This window comes from Pleurodeles waltl, chromosome 11, assembly GCF_031143425.1.
Source record: "Pleurodeles waltl isolate 20211129_DDA chromosome 11, aPleWal1.hap1.20221129, whole genome shotgun sequence".
Lineage (NCBI taxonomy): Eukaryota > Metazoa > Chordata > Amphibia > Caudata > Salamandridae > Pleurodeles > Pleurodeles waltl.
In genome coordinates this window covers 48,823,748-48,846,805 of record NC_090450.1, presented here as the reverse complement: position 1 = coordinate 48,846,805, position 23,058 = coordinate 48,823,748, and the positions used below count along the sequence as shown (strand labels likewise).

Below are 23,058 nucleotides of genomic sequence, written 5' to 3'. Positions count from 1 at the left end.
TGTGCGGGGCCCATCTTTGAGCCCCAACCACAAAGAGAAGCTGGGGAGCGCAGTTGCGCTCCCTGCAAAATTGCGAGCGGTCCCATGACCCCATTCCTGGGCCCGATGAAGAGTCAAGGAGGGGGAACACCTTTGCTACCCCTGCAAAGGTGAGAAGAGGCCCAGGACCCCATCCCTGGGTCCTGATGGCCAGAGCAAGGAGGAGGGAGTGCTGTTGCAGTCGCCCGTGCAACCAGGAATGCTGCATCCCCACACACACCTGCCTGCTGGAGCTGGCCGACCAAAGTGAAGAGCCAACTCCTGCAGCAGCAGGTGAAGATGCTGGCTGTGTGGGGAACTGGCGGGAGTGGCTGGGGGTGGGCTTCCCGAGCGGCTCTACACCAGAGGATGCTGGCACGCTGTGTGTCCGGGTGATACCGGACACTCAAAAAAGAAATACAGCTGTGGCGTGAGGCCTCAAATAAAAAAGAAAGGTAAAACAAAAGGAAAGCGCCACAGTGGCTCTCCCCGGAGCAGCCGGAGAGCCACTCATATTGTATGCATGCTTACAGAGGAGCGCCCCATTATGTCCTGTGGGCCTTGTCAGTTTCACCCTCAGCTTCAAATTGGAATCCACTCGGTTGCTGCTGGGGTGACACCAGGAGAGTGAGGTCACCACCAGAATGTTACAAAAGTGTGGGGGGACCTGTAGGAGCAGCACAGCCTCTCCCAAAGAAAATGCCAGAATCCCCACTCTTAGTTTGGTGGAACTTTATGAATGTCAACCCCTCAAGGGTTCTCTAGTGTTTTATACGCTTTCCCTTGGCTGGATTTGTTTGTTTTGAAATGGAGTAGGCTGTGCCCTCTGTGGGATAAGAGTATGGCTGCAACGAGTTGTGGCCTGAAAGTGTAGAATATGAGTATTTCATGTTGAGAGAAGCCCTTTGTGGCAAAAGATGGTAATTACACCTATATGTATTTACCAAAGATGTTCCTTAGTGACTGTATTCAAAATGCAGTACTTTCATGTCTGATAAAGGTCCAAAGACTATAATAACATAGATGTTGTGATCATCACTTGTTACCCTCAGGGGCTATGTTTAAGTGCGTATTTCATGCTGAAGGTAATTCTGATAACCAGATTACCCGAACATGCTTAGACATTTTACCTTTTGAATGCTTTAAGGAAGTAATGGTGCTCACAATCACACAGAGCTCAAGTAAACGTGCTTTATTGCCAATAGTAGGTGCGCTCATTCAAAGTGATATTCCAGTATTAGATTTTTAATGCAAGCTGAAGTTCTGACGTGCTTTGTTGATCTAGACCTCCCTTTGCGGTATGAATGACGATGCAATGTCAACCAAATGTATTTTCATCAGCTGGTCGATATTTGTAATTTGTTGCATAGTATTGAGTGGTGTGTGTGTAATAAATGCACTTTTTCCTTTTTCAAAAGAAAGAGCACAAACTGAACAATCATTTTTTGAGTGTTCCTCTTGTGTACTTGTGTATGGTGATTACTAGCCCACACCACCACTGTTGAGTGAGGCTTGGGCTGCTCAGCTTCGCTACCCAGTGAGTGTCAAGCTCTACAAAAGGGTGTTTGGTTCCCAGTGGAGGCAGCGCTTAATTTGTGCTTGTTGTTTCCGGTGCTGAGCACTGCCACTTATTTTTGAGGGCCGGCGCTTAGCCTTCTGCTTCATGCATTTGCTGCGGGCAAAAGACACGTTTGGGAAAGACAGAGGAAGAGAAAATTGAAAAAGCGTCACAATGAGAGAAAGCAGAAAGCTGCAAGAGTGAGCTGAAGGGGCAGGGAGTGGCTTTAAATGGATTGAAGAGGCCCGAGATGGCTTCAGGATTAGCTGCCTCAGTATTCCGTGCTCGCTGTTTGAATTACAGCAGCCGCGTGGTTATGAAGAGGGCTTTGGGCACCGGCAAATTTTTATTTACAAATTAAGCACTGAGTGGAGGATAAATGTGGACTCATTACTTGTGCAGGCCACACAACTAATTACCAATAGTACTGATAGTGATATGTTTTAGGAAAATTTAGTACGAGTTTGGAATATTTGTTGTGCCTAGCTCACTTAGACATACAGGAGACCAGCACTGCTTATTTACCAGCTGGTTGAAGTCTTGGCTTGAAGTTGTGATGTATTTTAAAACATCGATATCAAAAATATTCAAATACAGTAATATCAATTTCAGGATATTGACTACCTCCTTTAGAGTAAATCAACACCAACCTATATGTACAAAACTTTACAGTATAGTGGTAGGCGGTATTCTTGAGTCGACATTACACAACTCAGTATTCTGGTAGTACAGCATTAGGATGGAATGATAGGGAAAGGAGAACGGTTTGTGGCTGGAGGACCGTCACAGATGTACTCTCGCGACATAGTTTTGGGGAAGCTCAGGAGATGACCAATATATAGCAAAATACCAACAAAATGTGCAGATAATCACAGAACAACAGCAAAAAGAAAAGAGGTACAAAAAAAGTGTCCATGTTGGATATCAGTGCAACCACTGAGATCCTTCCTCTTGCACTCCTTCACATAACTGTAGTTTGCCTGCTACCAGTTAGGCTGTGTCAGTGTTTCCCATCAGGGCCATTCAGAAACCCATGTCGTGCAGCATACTTTCAGCTTAGACTCCAACCTGTTCGTCTTTATCAGTCCTCCCTGCCATTCATCTCTTAGGACTGTCAAGAGCCATCGGGTTTGAATGACCCTGATCCTAATGTCAGACTTGGAGCAGATCATTTATATTTATGGCAACTGCTCAGAAAGGCATTGTCTGCCGGCTCACTTTCAGGCATTGCATTTCAGTATCTTGCATAGAACATCAGCTCCCAGAAACTGTCACTAATTGCTGAGCCTCGGCCTTGCCACGTCAAGGCAGAAGTATAAGGTTGAAAGTCAACTTAATGTCATTACTTTTTCTCATCCTCTTATATAACATCAGATAAGGCAGTAGCTGGTAGGCTGGAGCCACCGATTATTCATAGTTCATGAAGCAAAAGATCTTACACTGATGAACAAGCATGCTTGAGTGACAGATTATGCAGTCAACCCGACACGTCTCACAAAACTTTCCAGCAAGAAAGGATGAATTCCAACCTAAATGGCTAAATAGATTTGTGGTCCTCGCGTGATTGGATGTCGCCCTGTCCAATAGATTTGCTTCATTATTTTTAAGAAGAATATGATAGGGTCAAATCACAAACTCATTTTCATACCTAATTATTTATAACGGGGACTTACTGCCTGGAATTCAAAACAACAGGAATTTTCATTCGTAAACTGTTTTACACACACGTAAAATGTCCCCAAAGGAGGCAGTCTAAAGCAATACACATGAAGCGGCCCTTACAACGTGTGGCTGGCAGGTTATTTAGTCAACACCCACAAACTCGTAATTTTCTAGGTAATCACAAACCCTTTTGTAAACAGAAGAATGGGCCTGTCACTCCAAAACACAGGAAACGACTCGCAGGTGCACTTCATGTTCCTCTTCATGCTTGGCATTGTGGGTCTTGTAGTTCATGCATATTTGGTCCTCACTAGTAAATATATTTCACCCACTTGCTCGTGCGCATTTCACTCTGGTTGGACCTCGTGAGTGGCCTGCAGTAATACATCAACGCTGATATGAATAAAGAGCGAATATAAAGTATCAGTTTGATAAAAGTTTATTTTATGGACTAATATATAAACGTTTCCTTGGTCTGCTCACAGTCTGGATATAGTCGGAGATTATGTTTAGTCAAAGTGGAACCCCAAATGCAATGTTGGAAGAGGGATGGAACACCCCCAACGGTGATGGGGCCCTCTGCAGTGAAAATAACATAAAAAGTAATCAAATGTAAATGCACTTTTATTGAACATTTATGTATGTACAAATTGACAGTTATATACATTTAAATGCTAATGATAGTGAGTTTCTGCCGTATGACATAACTGTTGCCTCTTCTCAGAAGTACTTTTGGACTTTTTAGAGATCTAAAAAAACGACAAATGCTCCAATTGTTGGTGTGAGTACAGAGGTGGAACATTGCGGTGTTTTTTAATTGAGCCAGATATATTTTGCATTCCCCTTCCTCCCTGTAACCTACGCCTATAAGAGAGCAGCCTTCAGAATTGTTACGTCACGGCCCTTGCATGACATGTTTTGTTTCCTCGCCCAACATGAAATATTTTCCCACAATGAATACGTGAAATGTTAAGTATTGCAAGCGAGCAGAGCACAGCTGTGGCATCTTCTCTAACATATGTTGAAATAAACTGGCTTCTAGTCTGATTTTTAGTATAAAGTCCTAGAAGCGAGACAAAGGTTGCAAGTGAGAGTAGCTGAGCATCTTAAAAGCTAAGTCCGCAATCCAAGGTCTACCTTGCTGTTCTTTGTTACAATAAATACAATATAAGAAAACTCACCTTATTACACATATAGGCCCTCATTCCGACCCTGGCGGTTTCAAACCGCCAGGGTGGAGGGCAACGGAAGCACCGCCAACAGGCTGGCGGTGCTTCCTGGGCTATTCTGACCGCGGCAGTAAAGCCGCGGTCAGAAAAGGGGAACCATCGGTTTTCCGCCGGTGTTCCCCTGGCCCAGGGAATCCTCCATGGCGGCGCTCCTTGCAGCGCCGCCATGGGGATTCCGACCCCCTTCCCGCCAGCCTGTTCCTGGCGGTTTACATCGCCAGGAAGAGGCTGGCGGGAACGGGTGTCGTGGGGCCCCTGGGGACCCCTGCATGCCACATGGGCAGTGCAGGGGCCCCCTAACAGGGCCCCACAAAGATTTTCACTGTCTGCTTAACAGACAGTGAAAATCGCGACGGGTGCTACTGCACCCGTCGCACCCCTGCAAATCCGCCGGCCTCCTCTTTGCAGGGGCTTTCCCGCTGGGCCGGTGGGCGATCTTCTGGAGATCGCCCGCCGGTCCAGCGGGAAAGTTAAAATGACCCCCGCGGTCATTTGACCGCGGTGCGGTCTTTGGGTGGTTTCCGCCCGGCAGGCGGCGCCCGGCAGGCGGCGCCCGCCGCCCGCCGGGGTCGGAATGACCCCCATAGTGAGCTTGTAGAAAGGTGTGGTGTTGGTGTAGGGAGAGGGTATTATTTGTCCAAGAAGTTTGCGCAAAAATGTTTCATTGCTACTATTTAGTTTTTTCCCATTAACGTATTTAACTTGTCAAAGTTAGTAATCTCCTGTAAAAGCACATTTTGATGTGTCTGAGAAAGCTTCAGTCATTCTCCTTGGCACTGCCCCAGACCACTTCCACCTTAGCCTTTCCTGAGCCCCAGGACTGGCATATGCCACACTTTCAACACCAATATAGTATATCAAATCAAATCAAATCAAATCAAAAACATTTATAAAGCGCGCTACTCACCCGTGAGGGTCTCAAGGCGTATATGGTCTTCAATCTCGTTATATGGTGTTCTCAAAGTGTTAGCTTGCCCTATCATTGCTGCTGTTGATATGTTGCAAATAATTGAAGTCTACTGCGGGTTTGTCTTTGGCCCACTTCTTCACCATGTTGTGCTTTCTTGTGTTTTTAGGTTTCATCCCCAACATAAATCCCTATGATGGTATATGATATCACTTTTCCACTTTTAACAAGATGACTTACAGAATCCATAACCATCGATGTTTCGGTGCATAATACATATGGCATAGCTTAATTTTAGCCGATGGGTGCAGTTGGGGTGCACAGCACTTATTTTTAGGGTCCTGCCCTTATTTTACTATATGAGATATTTATTGAGTGCAAAACACACAGATCAGAAAGTCAGAGGACGAAAAAGGCTGCAAACCGTCACAAACAGAAAGAAGAAAGGTCCAATAAAAATGGGAAAAAGGGTCAGGGAGTGTCTGGTAGTGGATAAGAGATTACCAGTGGCAGCTGCCACAGAACGGGGTGGAGGGGCGGCTGGGGAATAAAAAATAAACATTTTTAAAAAACTCTTACCTGCTCCGTTGGGAGACGGGTTAGTTTCCTCCGTCCTCGTCCTGAGCAGCCTCATCCTTTTCCAGGAAGCACACAGGCTCCTAATCTCCCCTCAACCAGTCAAAATGCTGCTGTCACCAGCATACCAGCAGCGTCGTGATTTTTGTGAGCGGCCTGGTTCGGCGCTCACAGGGAGTGGAACCGCTGTGCAGTACAGCCGGGTGGAGAAATGTTAAATGTGCATGTCTCTTTGACCAGCCCAAAACAGCCAGCTAGACAGTTATGCACACTTATGGTGCAAATACCACTCTTCCTCCACCCCTCTTCCTCCAGCCACCTCAAGCCCGCCCTAACCTGGCTTCAGATAATAATAAAATGCTAATAACATCCCGTTATTATCATTTTTTCCTTCCTTCTCCTGAAAGCAGTGGGGCGACGTTCCTCTGCCTTAGCGGAGGAGCCGCCACTGAAAATCACTGGCCTTGGCATTCGGCATGCCGACATTTATTTGCTCAGCCGCCGGCTTCTGAACACAGCTTTGTGCACCAGTACTCTTTCTTTCGCAAATTAAGAAATGGATTTGGGCCTGTTTGAAAGGCTTAGAACGACTTCCCTCAAATTGAAACCACAGCCTTCTTTTAAAATAGCTTTCCTGAATGTTTTTATTTTTATATAAGTAATCATTATTAAAAAAACCATGCCTTTGATGTTCACAACTATCTTCAAATACATAGTGAAATATACAGTAATCGTAGGAGGCGTGTTACATTTTGCCTTTATGGACCTAACATCAGCATTCGACAGAGTCAGCAGGTCTAACTCTTGGTTCTCCTTATCAAAATGGGTATGGGCCGCGATAGTGCTATTTTTTACATGATTTACATCTAGACCTTTCAGCTGTGATGAGGTAAAACATGACTTGGAGTCTATCTTCATCTATTCTATTAAACAGTAGGGCTAAACAAGGCTGTGTACAAGCCCCACACGTATTTACATTATTTAATAATAAATTGGGCCTAACGTGTTACATTCAGCTTGCAGAGACATTCCCCACAATTAATAATATTGAATTCCTGTACTTCTATATGAGGATGATGCTGTGCTCCAAGCAAGAAACTGGGTTTGGTCACAGTATCTTCTCAATACCTTTCCAGATTTTATGAATTCCCTAGAAGCATTAATTGTACAAAATCCCATGCTATGATCATAGGCCCTTAAAAGTTAAAACAATAATTTGAAGAAATGTTTTGGGGATGGAGCAGAAATTACAAGGGTTAACTTTTTTTCCTACCTGGGAGTAATTTTAGTTGATAGGGGTGTGCAATTAAGGCGGGTTAGAGAGAACATTATGGACAGAGCTTCAACAGCAGTTTATGACTTTGCAAGTAGATTGGGTGCCAAACCTGTACAGGCACTCTTGAAAGTGCACCAATTCAAATGCTTCTCACTAGCTAGCTTTGGATGTGATATATGGTGTTATAAGTTTCCGTCAGAATTACAGACAGTCGAGAATACGTCTTTGAAAATATTGTTACCAGTACCTCAATCGACAGTCGCTTTTATTGTTCAAGAGCAATTAGGTGACGTTTACATGTCAGATCTTCTAGTTTTTGGTCTACTATTAAAGTAGCTTAAAATCTGTATAAACCCAGAACTAAAATTAAATCAAATAATCATTAAAGATTGTCTGTCCTTGGAGAAAGGTAAAATCATCCAGTGGCTTAAATATATTAGATCCACAGTGGGTAAGCTAAGTCACCCTGAATTATATAGTTCCACAGAACACTAGCCTGGGTCAAGGAACATTTTCTTTCTTTGGCTCAGGCCGAGATATAACCCTAAATTATGCAAACACTCTTTTCGTGCACATGTTTTATTAAAGTCCTGTCCCAGAACTGAACCCTATATAGGAGCTGTCACTATTTCTAAACACCGGTTCCTTCTTATAAGATTTAGGTAAAATCTTTTGCACTGGTTACTAACTGAACCACAGCAGTAGAATACAGTAGCGGACCTGGGTCCACGTAGTTGTGATAGTTTCTCAACCCAAGATACTATGCACTTTTTAAAGTTTTGTGATCATTATCTCTTGCTAAGACAAAGATATATATTTCCACTGTTAAAAGGGATGGGCTTTGTACAAAGAAGACCTGCCTTATTATATTTATATATGTTGCCAAGCGCAATAGTCTGTTTAAATATGGCTAGTTTCTTATTGGGGTATGTGAGATCAAGAAAGACCCACTTTGGTGGTGGGCTTGCAGACACATTGATGTTATTACATGGAGAAAGATCTGTCTTTTACACAAAGGCTCTAAAAACTGACTTATTTTTTTTATTCTATAGTTTTAAGTTAATAGCTTTATTGCTATGAAGTTTTTTATATTTTCTTGGACATTATATTTTGTCATTATTATCTCTGTCTTTTATGATTTTAATTCATTAAATAAATAATAATTGACTGTCTGATATACAGAAATGTATAAATGCAAAAGAAGGTAATAAGTGAAGAACAACAATAATACCTACTACTTACCTATATCTAAGACCCTAAACCAGAACACAGCAAAATGCAGAATGCAGGCAAAAATATCATGATTACAACATAACTGCCTTTTACAAATTGTAAACGCAGCCTTTAGCCAATCACATACTTCCTTATCATGCACATGTACCACAGAATATCACAAACCTACAGCGAGTACAATATATAACTAAAAAATTTTTTTTATTTACTTTAGAATTACCTACACTATTCTTACATACTACCAAACATGACCATTTACACCAAATAATATATTTTCCTGCCACAATACACTACATCACTTTTGTTTCAATTACCAGTCTCCACTGTACACGACTATACTCTATATCACTCCACTCTATGCCACTCCACTCTAAATTATTACACTCCATGCCACTTCACTCTGTGCTGTTACACTCTACGATACTCCACTCTATTTACGTCACTCCATTATACGCCACTTAATTCTACATCACAACACTAGACTTCACTGCACTATACACCACTCTATTCTACACCACAACACTGTACGCTATTACACTTTATGCCCCTCCACTTTATGACACCCCTGTTCACACAAATACACTGTAGGCCCTTTCACTCTATGCTACTCCACCATATGCAATTCCACTATACTCTATTCTGTTCCACTTTGTGGCACTCCATGGTACACATCTTCAGTGCACACCACAACACTGTTCGCTATTCCTCTGTATGTCACTGCACTTTACACCACACTTATACCATGTAAAATAATAGTATTTTCTAGAACATATATGGCATCGCATATCAAATCTTTTGTGAGAACACAGTGCATGGTAGAGGGGCAGCATAAAGTTAATGTAGTGTGGCTACCGAGGTGAGTACATTGTGCATGGCAGTCAATGAGTTATATTAATTGGACGGTGTTTCATAAACTATAACTTAAAGGTATGAGTTTAGAAATTTAAATGTTTGTGTAATTTAACTTTTTTTCTAGCTAAAGAATGAATAAAGTTATATTCATTTAAAGGGTGTGTGTAAATTATAAATTAGAGGTATAACTATAACTGAAGAATTTCTAATGTTTATGTATTTTAAGTTTTGTTCATGTAGAAAGAACAAATAATGTTTCTCCAACTGTAACAAAGGTTTAACCTTTGGCTATTTCATTGAATATATATGCACACAAATACACATATACACACATTTCATAGTTGCTTTTTGTAGGTGGCCCACCAGTTTCTATGAGCCCTATTGTGTTCACTCACTAAAAAGTACTTATGGCTACACCCCTTATTTTAATTGAAATTGGAGCGCTTGCTTCCTTTGTTTAATACAACTAATTAATTTAAAAAAGAATCTGACTATGCTCAGTCAATACCTGTTTTTTAAGGCATTGATCTTTTTCAGTCTGTGAGAAACAAATTTATGCCATTGGCATATACCTATAATGCCACTGGAGGAACCAAGTGTTACAGTAAAACGGTTTTTCGAGAGAAATGCTATCAGGAGTTTCAATTCAGTGCTGTTAACAACCAGAAAATTGTATTATTTTGTTTTCTAAAGTGGTTGAAAATGGGATATGCTTTTATGCTTTATTGCACTGAAGCTCTGTTAATATTAACATCAATATCTCTTTCCCCCACCTCCTTCAGGCTTGCAAAAACATTGCTTTTTTCATTAGCTTTATCATCATTGAGTGTATAATGCAAAAATAGTCATGCATGTCTTCTTGTGTGAAGAGATAGAGAAGCCCATTAAATAGAGGCTGAACATTTGAGCAGCAAAGAATCTAGCTAAACACACGGTTCCCCACAGACTAATAACAAGATCATTAAATGAAATAGGAATTGCAAACAGAAGAAAGAAATAGTACAAGTCTGCTTCATTGTTTCTTCTTCCTTTGCATTAAAAATACTGCATGAGAATTTTTTTCCGTATATCATTGATGCCTTGCTCTAAATGCGAGTGTTGGCCATGTCCTCGACGCTATACACACATAAGCAGTAAAACACATATCAATTGCAAACTAGCATTGGCAAAGCCAATAGGTGTATTTTTTAAATCATTTGGATTTCTGCTCTTAAATGGCCTAGCCCAAGGCATACAAAGAGAAAATTGCTATGAGTATTCATGACTTAAGCGAGATATGAAAACATGAGGCTGCCAAATGCAGTAATGATTATAAAAAAAACTGTGCTCTGCAGCTGACGTGATAGCGGGGTGGCAGGCGTAAACATTTTACATTCAAAAAGGTAATTCTGATGAGGTGCAGTGTCCTACAACTGGACTGCTTATCCTGGTGCTTGCATAACTTGGCCAGTGCACTCCAATGACAGTTCACCAAGTGCTGCCTGTGAATTAAAGATGGGTGTGCCCACTCATGAGAACATTATTCCCAGGAGTGATGGCTGGGAGAGGGGTGAGAGGTGGTAGCAGATTGTGAGTGACTGAGGGAGGAGGAGGAGCAAGCTCTGACAAGGAGTAAGGGACCTGTAAGCAATCTGTGATTGGGGAGCTTTGGTGATGGGGAGCACCAGGACAGAAATTGTGAACGGGGTTGTGGGAGACAGGGGGGTGAGTAGTAAGGGAGATGTGAGAGCATTTGTGCATCAAGCGGAACAGCAATGGGAAGACAGGAGGAGCCGGCGAGGATTGTAACAGGACTTCTTAATGCCCCCCCTTCCCCACCAAAACCTAATCAGAATAGTAATAACGCAACCTTCCACGAAATGCACTGTGCTTTCCTGTCAGCCTGTTTGACCAGTGGCCAGCCTTGAAACCTACACAAGAGAAAGTGGCAGAGGGGGATTTACCCAAAGTCCACTGTCCCTTTATCACTGCTTTCACAAATATACTGTTCAAAGTATTAGTAACACAAGGTTACTGTCTGTAGCAAGACCTAAAAACTGCGTTAATGATATTGACCTTACTATCTAAGACCTAATTATTCAGAAAATGTGATAATTAGAAAATGTTTGACATCTTAAGCACCTCCCGGTCAATGCATTGCCTACGGAACCACCTGTGAAAATGACATGTGACAGAGCAATAGTTATAGCTCAAAATAAACTTCAGTCATGATGTGATCCTAAGAATAATATTGGATTTGTAATATAAATTATAATGTATTTTCCCCACCAACTACCTTCATTGTCCCCTTTAGATTAAGTTGAGATGTAATTAAACAAAAAAACAGAAAGGCTGTAAAAGTCCTACCTAAGCTTTGTATATAACTAACAGATATTGGAGCACTCGCTTCATTATATTCCATGCAAGGTCAAATGATTAGTCTGCATATTGTATTTTCTAGTTGGTAAATCAAAGGTGAGAACTGAGGGCGTCATTTAGAGGGATGGGGTAATGGTGTATCTGCCAAAAAAATAATAGATGTCTTGATTGCCCTCATTGTTGTTTGTCCTTCAGTGCATTTGAATTTGGGGTTGAGCAGAGGTCCTAATGGCAAAGCTGACATTGCTCCTTCATAGCTGACCTGAAACCAGTGGAAATGGCATCTGAGTGAATGCTGAATTTGGTGTGGCTCTTGCACTGTCATTTCCACCATATTCCCTGTCAGTCTAGACAGCCATGTAACACATGTGGGCCAGGGAGAAAATGCCCTGAAATATGGCTGCTCATTAAACGAAACCCAAAGTGGGTTGGTGGCATTATTTCTAATATTCTAGGAAATTGACCTCTACTTTGTGTATCAATTTCAGGAAAAGTCCGCTATGTATACATGGCATGGCAGACCTGCGATAATGAATCATTTTACCAGGAACAAGCTTGCCCTATAACACTGGATACTCGTATGGGGAAAAATGCCTTCAACTATGGATGACAAGCTTACTTTAGCCAACGTGGCTGTGGCTAGTGTGGAGGAGAAACAGTATCAGCCAGAACAGCATATTCTTGGTCCACACAAGTTTAAATTGTGACTATTGGAAGGGTTGCGACTCCCCTTTAAGTGACTTTTCTAGGGAAAGAAAGGGAACATGAGAGATATTCTTTGGTGTTCATACAGTGCTTCAAAAGTCCACAAGCACCACAATGCGAGTAGGCCTGAGCAAAATTTACGTATACCTGCATAATCTACCATAAATTCACATTTCTTCTTAAGTGAAATTACTGAAATTATCATATTATGCCATGCCACATAATTGAGTGGTGTTCATTGTAAAAATTGACCTCGAACACAGATGAACTATGTGTATGACAGAAAGTGAGCAACTGTTGTTCACAGTCCTTTTTTCTTTTTTTAGTGTGAAATGCATCCTTCCATCCAAAGTGAGTGAGAAGACATATTTAATACTAGGACTCAGCACCAAATGCCAGTTTTGCATGTTGGGTAATTTTGAGTAATTTTTCGAAATTTTCAGGTCATTCCAAAAAAGCAAATGTCTCAATTTTTGCATATCCCTACATCTTAGAGCTTTTGTTTAGCGACACAGACACTTTCCAGGAATGCATGTGATAGAGTATTTACCTGATATTCTCTAATATGGATCTATGCAGAGGATCTAACTAGAAATAGGGAACAACCATTCAACATCAAAATTTAAGCAATGTAACAAATTTGGCCACACTTTGAGATCCAAGGCAGGAATAAAGTTAAATGCTGTTATTACAAGTTAATACTCAAGTGAATATAGACAAATATCAAAAACATACTGTAAAGATACAGAATGACAGTTGGACCACTGTAACAGTGGAAATACTGTAAACAAATCAACATATGGCATACAAGAAATTTAGAGAAGGTTATAAAGAACATCATGCTCAGATACTCAGAAAACAGACGTTGGTGCAATCTACTACACATTAGTGCAATTTTAAAGTCATCTATCTAAACACTTTACGACCCATCAAGAATCTCCCAAAGAACCTAAAGAATGCATATATCTCAACCTAAAGGACATAAGGGCGAAGAGTAAAAAGCAAATTAAGACCAAAAAAAATTTGGAAACATGTCATTAGGGCAAAAAGTAAACGACCAATCAAGGTAAAAACCAGGGAGAAAGTGAAGGAGTCAGCAAATCAAAAGCTCATTCAAGAATCTTCTTAGAGAATCAAGTATTAGTCAATGCTACACTCAACAAAGTATTTGGGGAAAGTTAGAGCTATGTACCTCCCCAAGCCCAAAGGAATGTGTCCTAGCATCAATCATTAAACCTCCTAGCTAAAACTGCTATCTGGTTAGGTAATACCTCCTATCAGCTCATACTGGTGTCATCTTCTCCCTCCTTGTGGTGTAACTTTGCACCTGCAGTGTAAAATCCCAAGACGATCCTGGGAAGACAATTGTCCTTGGTCTCCTTAATCTTGGTTGCAACATGGATTAATACAACTCTCTCAAAGTCTCTATGCACCTTTCCAAGGTTGCATTCTCAAGCTCCCTATGAATAAGACAATTGCATTTCTATTTCCAAACTAACAATCTCTCAGCACGAAATGCCTAAAAAAAAAAGCCACATTAGCAGAAACTGGAAAAAAGTTTCTCATGGTCTTGAAATTACAGGCCTTGTAATGCTAACTGAAGCAATAATTCAAATACACATTTAATTCATTTTAACTTCTACAATACATTGAGGCCCTTACCGACACACTTGCGGTAGCGGTCGGGCCGCTGCCAAAGTGGCGGTCCGATCGCCATATTATGACTGTAGCAGAGCCGCCACAGTCGGACCACAGGCACTGCCAGGTTGTTGCTGGTTGACAGCCTGGCGGTGCCAGTGGTCTTAATCCGCCAGGGCAGCGCTGCAAGCAGTACTGCCCTTGGGATAACAAGAACCCTCTCCACCGGCTTTTGCATGGCGGTTCCACTGCCATGCAAAGGCTGGTGGAGATGGGGTGCCGGGGGCCCCATGGGAGCCATACACTGCCGATGCACTTGACCTAGGCAGTGCAGGGGCCCCCATGGACAGACCCATCACGGATTTCACTACCTGAATTACAGGCAGTGAAAAGCACGATGGGTGCTATTGCACCCAACGCACCGCAACATTGCAGCGGGCTCGTTTACAAGCCAGCATCAATGTTGTGGCCTTTTTCCCACTGTTGGAAACTCGTAATAGGGCCTGCGGGCAATACCAGAGTGGCAGTTTTCCGACCCAAAGAGTTTGGCAGACGGCCTGAATTTTGAAATGTGAGTTATTCTTTGTCACTTTAAATTTTAAGTTACAGTTAAGGCAAGAAGAAATACATTGCTAACACATGTAAATGAATATGATGGAGGACTACATTTCTTCATGTAAATTAATGACATTTAGTATCAATGTAAAATAATCTGTTATTGTTTTAGGGCTAAACTCTCTCTAGCAACATGAGGATAGTTTCAGAACCACCATAAATGATTAGATTTCAAGTAACAAGGTGATGCCACACAGTTTTTATCACCTGTCACTATAGCGAACGTCCTCCATGATGAAAGTCAAGTGCAAAATTTTTCATTCAAAGCTACATTAGCTCAACTAACATGCCTAGAATACAGCCATGTTTCAAACAACATTGTGAGGTGAGGGATAATAGCAAGATATGCTGTTCCACATGCATTGACATAAATTCATTATATGCGTGATTCCTAAAGTTGATTTTTTCCTAGTGAAGAAGTGCACCTTCATGTCAGGTGTTCACGAAACTTGAATGTGCACTCGGAAATTAATTTTCTCATTGGAAATTCCAGCAGTTTGGCAGACTAGGCTATGTAGCTGAACCTGCTCAAATGGGCATGCTATTGGAATATCAAGGTGGTGTTACTTGCTAAGAGCCATGCATTCTCCCATATCTCTCTATCTGATCATAAAAGCACTCTAAGGCTATCAGAAAATGGTTAGTCACTCTTTTCAAAGTATGCAAGTAAAAAAAAAAAAATTCGACGAACACACACAAAACTGACATTTTGTAAGTGCTCTAGCACTTGTGGCTTCTTATCCTTACTCGAGATATGCTTGGAGATTGAGTGCTATGGTGTGCAGGAGGTCATCTCTACTCTGGGTGGGATTGGGGAGGTGAGACCCAGAAACTTTGAGGGTGTAGGAGAAACCTTTTCTTTAAAGTAAGATATAATATCCCTGCAGCTAAACAAAAAAAAGGCACAGATTTGATGCACCAATGCACTTACACATTATATTGCTGAACACAGAAATGTAATCATCTACACTTTTGTTGTGTAGGAAGAAATATGCATGTAAACACTTATGGGAAGAAGCAACTGTTGCATCTTCCCAGTGCTACTCCTACAATTCATTTAGAATTATTTTAGAATACTAGGAAAGTCCGAAAACAACATAAATCTCAAGTGTAAGAGAAAATGTTAATTTCTAATTTTCTGTGTTAGTTAAAAAAATAAATATTAGGCCAGAAAATACCATCATTACAGTCATTGCGATGGTTCATGTGCTATTTAGTAATCCTCCGTCAGTCAATCCACTCCTTACTTTTTGCTTTTATTATCAGAAGCAGAACTGAAAGGGATTGCACATGCTTTTGTTGTATGAATGCATGATAATTTCCATTTAATTCAGGCAAATTAGGAGTATAGTTATCTGTTTGAATACATTTTGTTTACAAAATTTGGATACCGAATAAAGAGAAGCATTGGAAAACTTCATGCTAAAAGTTATTGAAGGAGATTAGCGTGAGTGGAGTGTCGCAGAGTGGAATGGTATACAGTGGACTAGAGTGTCCTAGAGTGTTGTGGCGTAGAGTGAAGTAGAGTAGAGTAGCATAGATTGGAATATAGTGTCATAGAGTGTAGTGGAGTAGTGTGTTCTAAAGTGAAGTGGCTTAGAGTAAAGTGTGTAGAGTGTCATAGAGTGACGTGGCAAAAAGTGTTGTGTACTGGAGTGGAGTGTCATAAAGTGGAGTTGTGTAGAGTGCCATAGAGTAGATGGAGTGTCATAGGGTGGAGTGGGGTAGAGAGTGGAGTAGAGTGTTGTATAATGGAGTGGATATGGGTGTCATAGACTGCAACACTAGAAACATGCTGTTATTAAACCTCTATTAAAAAAACCTAGGCTTGATCCAACTCTATTTAGTAATTATAGACCAATTGCTCTTCTTCCCATAGGATCTAAAATAATTGGGAAAAAAAGAATATACAAATGACATGCTTCCTTGAAGAACATAATCTTCTTCATCACATCCAAATGAGCTTTAGACCACTACACAGTACTGAGACTGCCTTTCTGGCCGTTACAGAGGATACTTGACAGCGCCTGGATGCAGGTAGATATGCAGCAATCATTTTATTAGATCTGAGTGCTGCATTCCATGCTGAGGATCACAAGATATTTCTTCAAAGAATATCTCAAGTAGGATTTGGGGGTACCACTTTTAAGTGGCTTTCCTCCTTTTTGAAGGAGAGGACCTTTCAAGTCCTGGATCGGTCATTCTTTTCCAATATTCTCCCCCTCACTTGTGGAGTTCCACAGGGCTCTTCCCTGAGCCCCACTCTTTTTAATGTTTATTGTCCTCTTTGGAAAAGATCATAGAACCCTACACTATATCCCTAGTATCCCATGCCGATGACACTCAGCTAGTCTTTTCTTTCTTCACTAAAGCTAACTCAGAACAGGCCACTCTATCATCCTGTCTTCTAGATGTTGCCAGATGGATGGCGGACAGCAAACTCAAACTTAATGACAAGAAAACAGAGTTATGATGGTAGGGACCTTATCCCAACTTAAATCCCCGGTTCCAGCCCCGAAATGCTTAAAAGACCTCCCTTTAGCAAAAGAAACTATAAAAAGTTTAGGTTTCTGGCTGGACTCTCGCCTCACAATGGAATGTCATTCCCAAAAACTTGCAGCCACTTGCTTCAGTCTGTTAAGAATTTTCAGGAAAAATGTTAAGCTCCTTCCTTTGCCTGCTAAAAGACTCATCATCCAGGCCCTTATACTGTCATGTCTTGACTACGGGAATGTTCTATTCCTGAGCTCTCCATCTCATGTCCTAAAGAGATTACAGGTGGTACAAAACGTAGCCGCCTACTTACTTATGGACTTTCCCAGACATCTTTCTGCCAAGCCAGCCTTAGTTTCTCTTCACTGGCTCCCTATTGAACAATGTACTAACTTTAAAGCCTTGTGTTTTGTCCACCGAGCCCTTCTTCATAATGCCCCGGCCATTCGTAGACAAATTATAACATCCTATATCCCTCAGAAAACACTTAGATCATCATCAGCCTTTTTAATTAACACCTTTCACACTTTCTTTTTGTGGAAAACTGGAAACTGTACTATTTTCAGCATAGTTCCGGTCTTAGCTCTTCTTGGTCCTGTATTATTACTGGGAAGCCTTCAGGTAGCCATGCGCTTTATAAATCCAGTAAACATACAGTGGAGTGTTGTGGAGTGGAGTGGCATAGAGTGTAGTGGAATAGAGTGGAGGAAAGTATAGTAGATTGGAAAGGAGTAGAGTTTTGTAGAGTGGAGTCACATACAGTGGTGTAGAGAATTGTGAGGTGGAATAGTGTAGATGTAGAGTGGAGTATTGTCGTAGAGTGGAGCAAAGCAGAGTGGCAAAGAGGGGAGTGGCGTAGAGTAGAGTAGTATGACATAGAGTGGAGTGGCATAGAGTGCTGTGGAGTGGAATGTGGGATAGTCTCAAATAATGTTGTATTGTGACATAGAGTTAAGTGGAATGTTGTAGAGTGAAGTGGAGTAGAGTGAAGTGAAGTGGTGTAGAGCGGAGTGGCGTAGAGTGGTGTAGGGAGTCATAGAGTGTTGTGGAGTGGAGTAGAGTCTTGTAGAGTGGAGTGGAGCAGAATATCATAGAGTGGATTTTTCCAAGAGTGGAGTAACGTATAGTGCAGTAGTGTCATAGAGTGGTGCAGAGTGGAATTGCGTAGAGTGGAGTGGTGTAGAGTGTAATAGAATGTCATAAGTGGAGTTTCATAGAGTGGAGTGTGTTATGGTGTGGTATAGTGGAGTATAGTAGAACGGAGTACAGCCGAATGCTGTGTCGTAGAGTGGAGTGGCATAAAGTGGAGTAGAGTGGAGTGGTGTAGAGTGGAGTGGCGTAGAGTGGTGTAGAGTGTTGTAGAATGGAGTGGACTGGAGAAGAGTGGAATGGAGTAGAGTGGAGTGGAGTGGAATAGAGTTTTGTAGTGTAGAGTGGAATAAGGTGGAGTAGCACAGAGTGGAGGAAAGTGGCATGGAGTGGCCTAGAGTTTAATTCTGTTGAGTGTACTCGAGTGTCATAGAGTGGAGTGACATATAGTGTTGTAGAGTGGAGTGGCATAGAGTGGAGTGGCATAGAGTGAAGTGGTGTAGAATGCTGCATAGTGGAGTGGCATAGAATGTCATAGAGCGTAGTGTTGTAGAGTGGAGTAGAGTAGAGTGGAATGTCATAGAATGGAGTGCTGAAGAGTGGAGAAGAATAGAGTAGAGTGTCGTGGAGTGTCTTAGAGTGGAGTAGATTGTGCTATAGTGGAGTAGAGGTCATGGAGTAGAGCAAAGTAAAGTGGCGTGGAGTGCTGTAGATTGGAGTAGTGTAGAGTAGAATGGAGTGCCACAGAGAGGAGTAGCAAAAGGTGGAGTGGAGGAGTGTGGCATTGAGTGGAGTATATTGTCATAGAGTTGAGGGGAGAAGAGTGGAATGATGAAAAGTGGGGTGGTGTAAAGTGGAATACAGTGGTGTAGAGTGGAACAGAGTGTCACAGAGTGGGGTCATGAAGAGTGGAGTGGAGTAGTGCCTTGTAGTGTGGAGTGATGTAGAGTGTCATAGACTGGAGTGGTGTAGAGTGTTGCAGAGTGAAGTGGTGTCGAGTGGAGTGGCTTGGAGTAGAGTGTTGTGGAATTAAGTGGCATAGAGTGGAGTGGAATACAATGGAGTGGAGTGTCTTAGAGTGGAGTAGAGTGTCGTAGCGTGGAGTGCAGTGGAGTGGAGTAGATTGTCGTAGAGTGGAGTAGAGTATCATAGAGTGGAGTGGTATGATGTGCTTAGTTTGTGCTGTCCTAATTAGGATATATTCTGAAATATTTGTACAGTTTATTTACTGGCATTTAAATTATATTATATGCTAGAAAGAATAACATCCAACATAACATCCTGCAGACTTTTCATCCACACACCCAGTGTCCAGTAATACTGTCACATAAACCCTTTCACTTTGCAGGCAGAGAAAGAAAAGTGAACACCAACCTCCCTTAGAAGACAGAGCACAAAATCTGACCTCTGTTTGAATGGACATAAAATGTGACAAGATAAAACAAAATATGAAGTAATTTTTACTGCTCATTCACTTCTGAACTCCAGCATGGTTATTTGGGGGGATGCATCAACACCCCCACTCACCTACTTCCGGTGCCTTCGGCATGAGGGTCAAATTGAGGAGAGGATTGTTTGTTATCTTATTAGTAAGAAGCATTGATCAAAATTAATAAGCTTGTAGACAGAACATTGTTCCTCACAGGCATGAAAGATTGATGGACTGATAATGGCAAAGAGAAGTCGGATCAGTCAAGCAGAAAGGTAGGAGGCGGACAGAAAAACAGAATGTTTACTGCTGAGAACTAAAATACAAGGGAGACAACAGAAAACACGTACTGTTGTGGTGTGTCTCATGGCAAAGGAAAAAAGAGTTCTCAGAAAGTGAGCACTGGTGGAAGAGACAGTCAGAGAGGTGGTAAATAGGCTACGCTCCACCTGAGGGATAAAGACATGCTAGGCAGCCTTAAACAAACTAAGTCAGTGAATAGAAAGCAAGCAAGTGTGAGTTATAAAAAACACAAAGCCATGGTAAGCAATGGACAGAATGTATTTCTAGGGATGTTTTCAGCATGTTCCCAATATACCTATGAACCTCAACAGCAGTGCTGTCTGGCAGGCTTTGACCTAAAAAGTGAGAAGTGAGGAAAAATGTGCATGAATGTTAAGAACATTTTTCAGGTGCAAGTTTGGCTACTCTGTGAAAAAGTGAACTCATATATGTGTAGTTTGTACCTGACTAATAACATGTACAAAGTTTTAAGTACCTGCAGTGTTTATCTCAGCAAGGGTAAGTTAATACATTGTATTAATTCTCCAAACAGGTGTAAATTATAATCATTTGGAGATGCTAATTACAAATGTCAACTACATCTTTCATTGTGATTCAAATCTGAAAAAGTTAACATTTTATTGTATAATAGAATCAGAATAAGAGAATACACTAAGCACACTATGCATAAATTGTTGCGACTACATGTCCTCCTTGGCCTTATATAACAAGGCTTCATTATCTTTATTAGGGAAGGGTGATGAATCCTACCCAGATCTACTCGCCTTGCTGATTGGAATAATAGTGACACTCATTGTCGCAATGGGAGTGAAGAACTCAGTCGGATTCAATAATTTACTCAACCTCATCAATCTGGTAGTATGGATCTTCATGATATTTGCAGGTTTCTTCTTTGTCAACGGCGACAACTGGACTGGTGGACAGTTTCTACCATACGGATGGTCAGGGGTGAGTTCACTTCAGAAACTTCATTACAAATGCACGATGCTCTGTTGGACAGAAACATTGCGGGTTTTCAAAATAATTGTTGTAAACTGCTATTTTAGTATGTATTTTGAAAACCTTCTCTTAAAAATATTCGCTTTTATTGGTTAATTTGTTTATTCACATAGGCATCATTAAATGTAAATTGAAGAACTGGTATCCAGAATTACCACTGGGTCAGGGATTTCTAAAGATGGAGATAGCTAAGGTTTCTGGGCTAAAAACGTGGGGCCAAATGTAGCAAAAGTTTTTACCCATTCTGTGTCTATGGGAAAAAGTTGTCGTACATATGGCCCTTGGTTCTTAGTCAAACTTTAACCGGTTCTGTGCCTTGGACGAGGTGACCTCGTCCAAGGCTACAGTTCCCATGTGCCTTGGACGAGGTCACCCCTGGGGGCAGATTGGCCGATTTTAGGTCAATCTGCCCCCAAGGGGGCAGAAACCACTAGGCACCGGGGATTTTTTTTTTGGCGCCAATGTCACGCAGGGGGAGCGACCCCGTAGGCAAGGGTCGCTTCCGGGGTGGGGGTTGGGGGGCCGATCTGCCCCCGGGGGGGGGCAGAAACCTCTAGGCGCCAGGGCAAATTTTTTTTTTTGTTTGTTTGTTTTTTTAGAGATGGGGAGCGACCCATTAGGCAAGGGTCACTCCCCTAGGGGGCACATTGTATTTAGACCATTTCTGCCCCCCTGGGGGCAGATTGGCCGATTTTAGGTCAATCTTCCCCCAAGGGGCAGAAACCACTGGGCACCGGAGATTTTTTTTTTGGCGCCAATGTCACGCAGTGGGAGTGACCCCGTAGGCAAGGGTCACTCCCGGGGGCGGGGGGGGGTGAAGCGGGCAAATTTATTTTAGGCCATTTCTGCCCCCCCTTGGGCCGGCTGAGCTAGAGGCCAAAATCCACAGGTAGGCCCTTTGCAAAAAACACCTCTGTTTTCTGTGAAAAAATGTGTTGTGTCCACATTGTGTTTTGGGCCATTTCCTTTCGTGGGCGCTAGGCCTACCCACACAAGTGTGGTACCATTTTTATCGAGAGACTTAGGGGAACGCTGGGTGGAAGGAAATTTGTGGCTCCTCTCAGATTCCAGGACTTTCTATCACCAAAATGAGGGGAAAACGTGTTTTTGGGCCAAATTTTGATGTTTGCAAAGGATTCTGGGTAACAGAACCTGGTCAGAGCCCCACAAGTCACCCCATCTTGGATTCCCCTAGGTCTCTAGTTTTCAGAAATGCTCAGGTTTGGTAGGTTTCCCTAGGTGCCGGCTGAGCTAGAGGCCAAAATCTACAGGTAGGCACTTTGCAAAAACACCTCTGTTTTCTTTAAAAAAATGTGATGTGTCCACGTTGCGTTTTGGGGCATTTTCTGTCGCGGGCACTAGGCCTACCCACACAAGTGAGGTATCATTTTTATCGGGAGACTTGGGGGAATGCTGGGTGGAAGGAAATTTGTGGCTCCTCTCTGATTCCATAACTTTCTGTCACCAAAATGTGAGGAAAATGTGTTTTTTTTAGCCAGATTTTTAGGTTTGCAAAGGATTCTGGGTAACAGAACCTGGTCAGTGCCCCACAAGTCACCCCATCTTGGATTCCCCTAGGTCTCTAGTTTTCAATAATGCACAGGTTTGGTAGGTTTCCCTAGGTGCCGGCTGAGCTAGAGGCCAAAATCTACAGGTAGTCACTTTGCAAAAAACACCTCTGTTTTCTTTAAAAAAATGTGATGTGTCCACGTTGCGTTTTGGGGCATTTCCTGTCGCGGGCACTAGGCCTACCCACACAAGTGAGGTATCATTTTTATTGAGAGACTTGGGGGAATGCTGGGTAGAAGGAAATTTGTGGCTCCTCTCTGATTCCAGAACTTTCTGTCACCAAAATGTGAGGAAAATGTGTTTTTTTAGCCACATTTTGAGGTTTGCAAAGGATTCTGGGTAACAAAACCTGGTCAGAGCCCCACAAGTCACCCCATCTTGGATTCCCCTAGGTCTCTAGTTTTCAAAAATGCATAGGTTTGGTAGGTCTCCCTAGGTGCCGGCTTAGCTAGAAGCCAAAATCTACAGGTAGGCACTTTGCAAAAAACACCTCTGTTTTCTTTAAAAAAATGGGATGTGTCCACGTTGCGTTTTGGGGCGTTTCCTGTC

General features: G+C 42.1%; 1 protein-coding gene across 2 annotated transcripts in view; it reads left to right on the top strand.

Annotated features, from left to right (window-relative positions):
* The window catches only part of SLC7A14 (solute carrier family 7 member 14), a 251,765-nt gene that overhangs the window by 192,317 nt on the left and 36,390 nt on the right, over positions 1-23,058 (top strand). For both annotated transcript variants that reach the window (XM_069213022.1, XM_069213023.1), the window contains one exon: positions 20,672-20,889. In XM_069213022.1, coding sequence (XP_069069123.1) covers positions 20,672-20,889 — 218 coding nt within the window. The remainder of the gene's footprint in view (positions 1-20,671; positions 20,890-23,058) is intronic.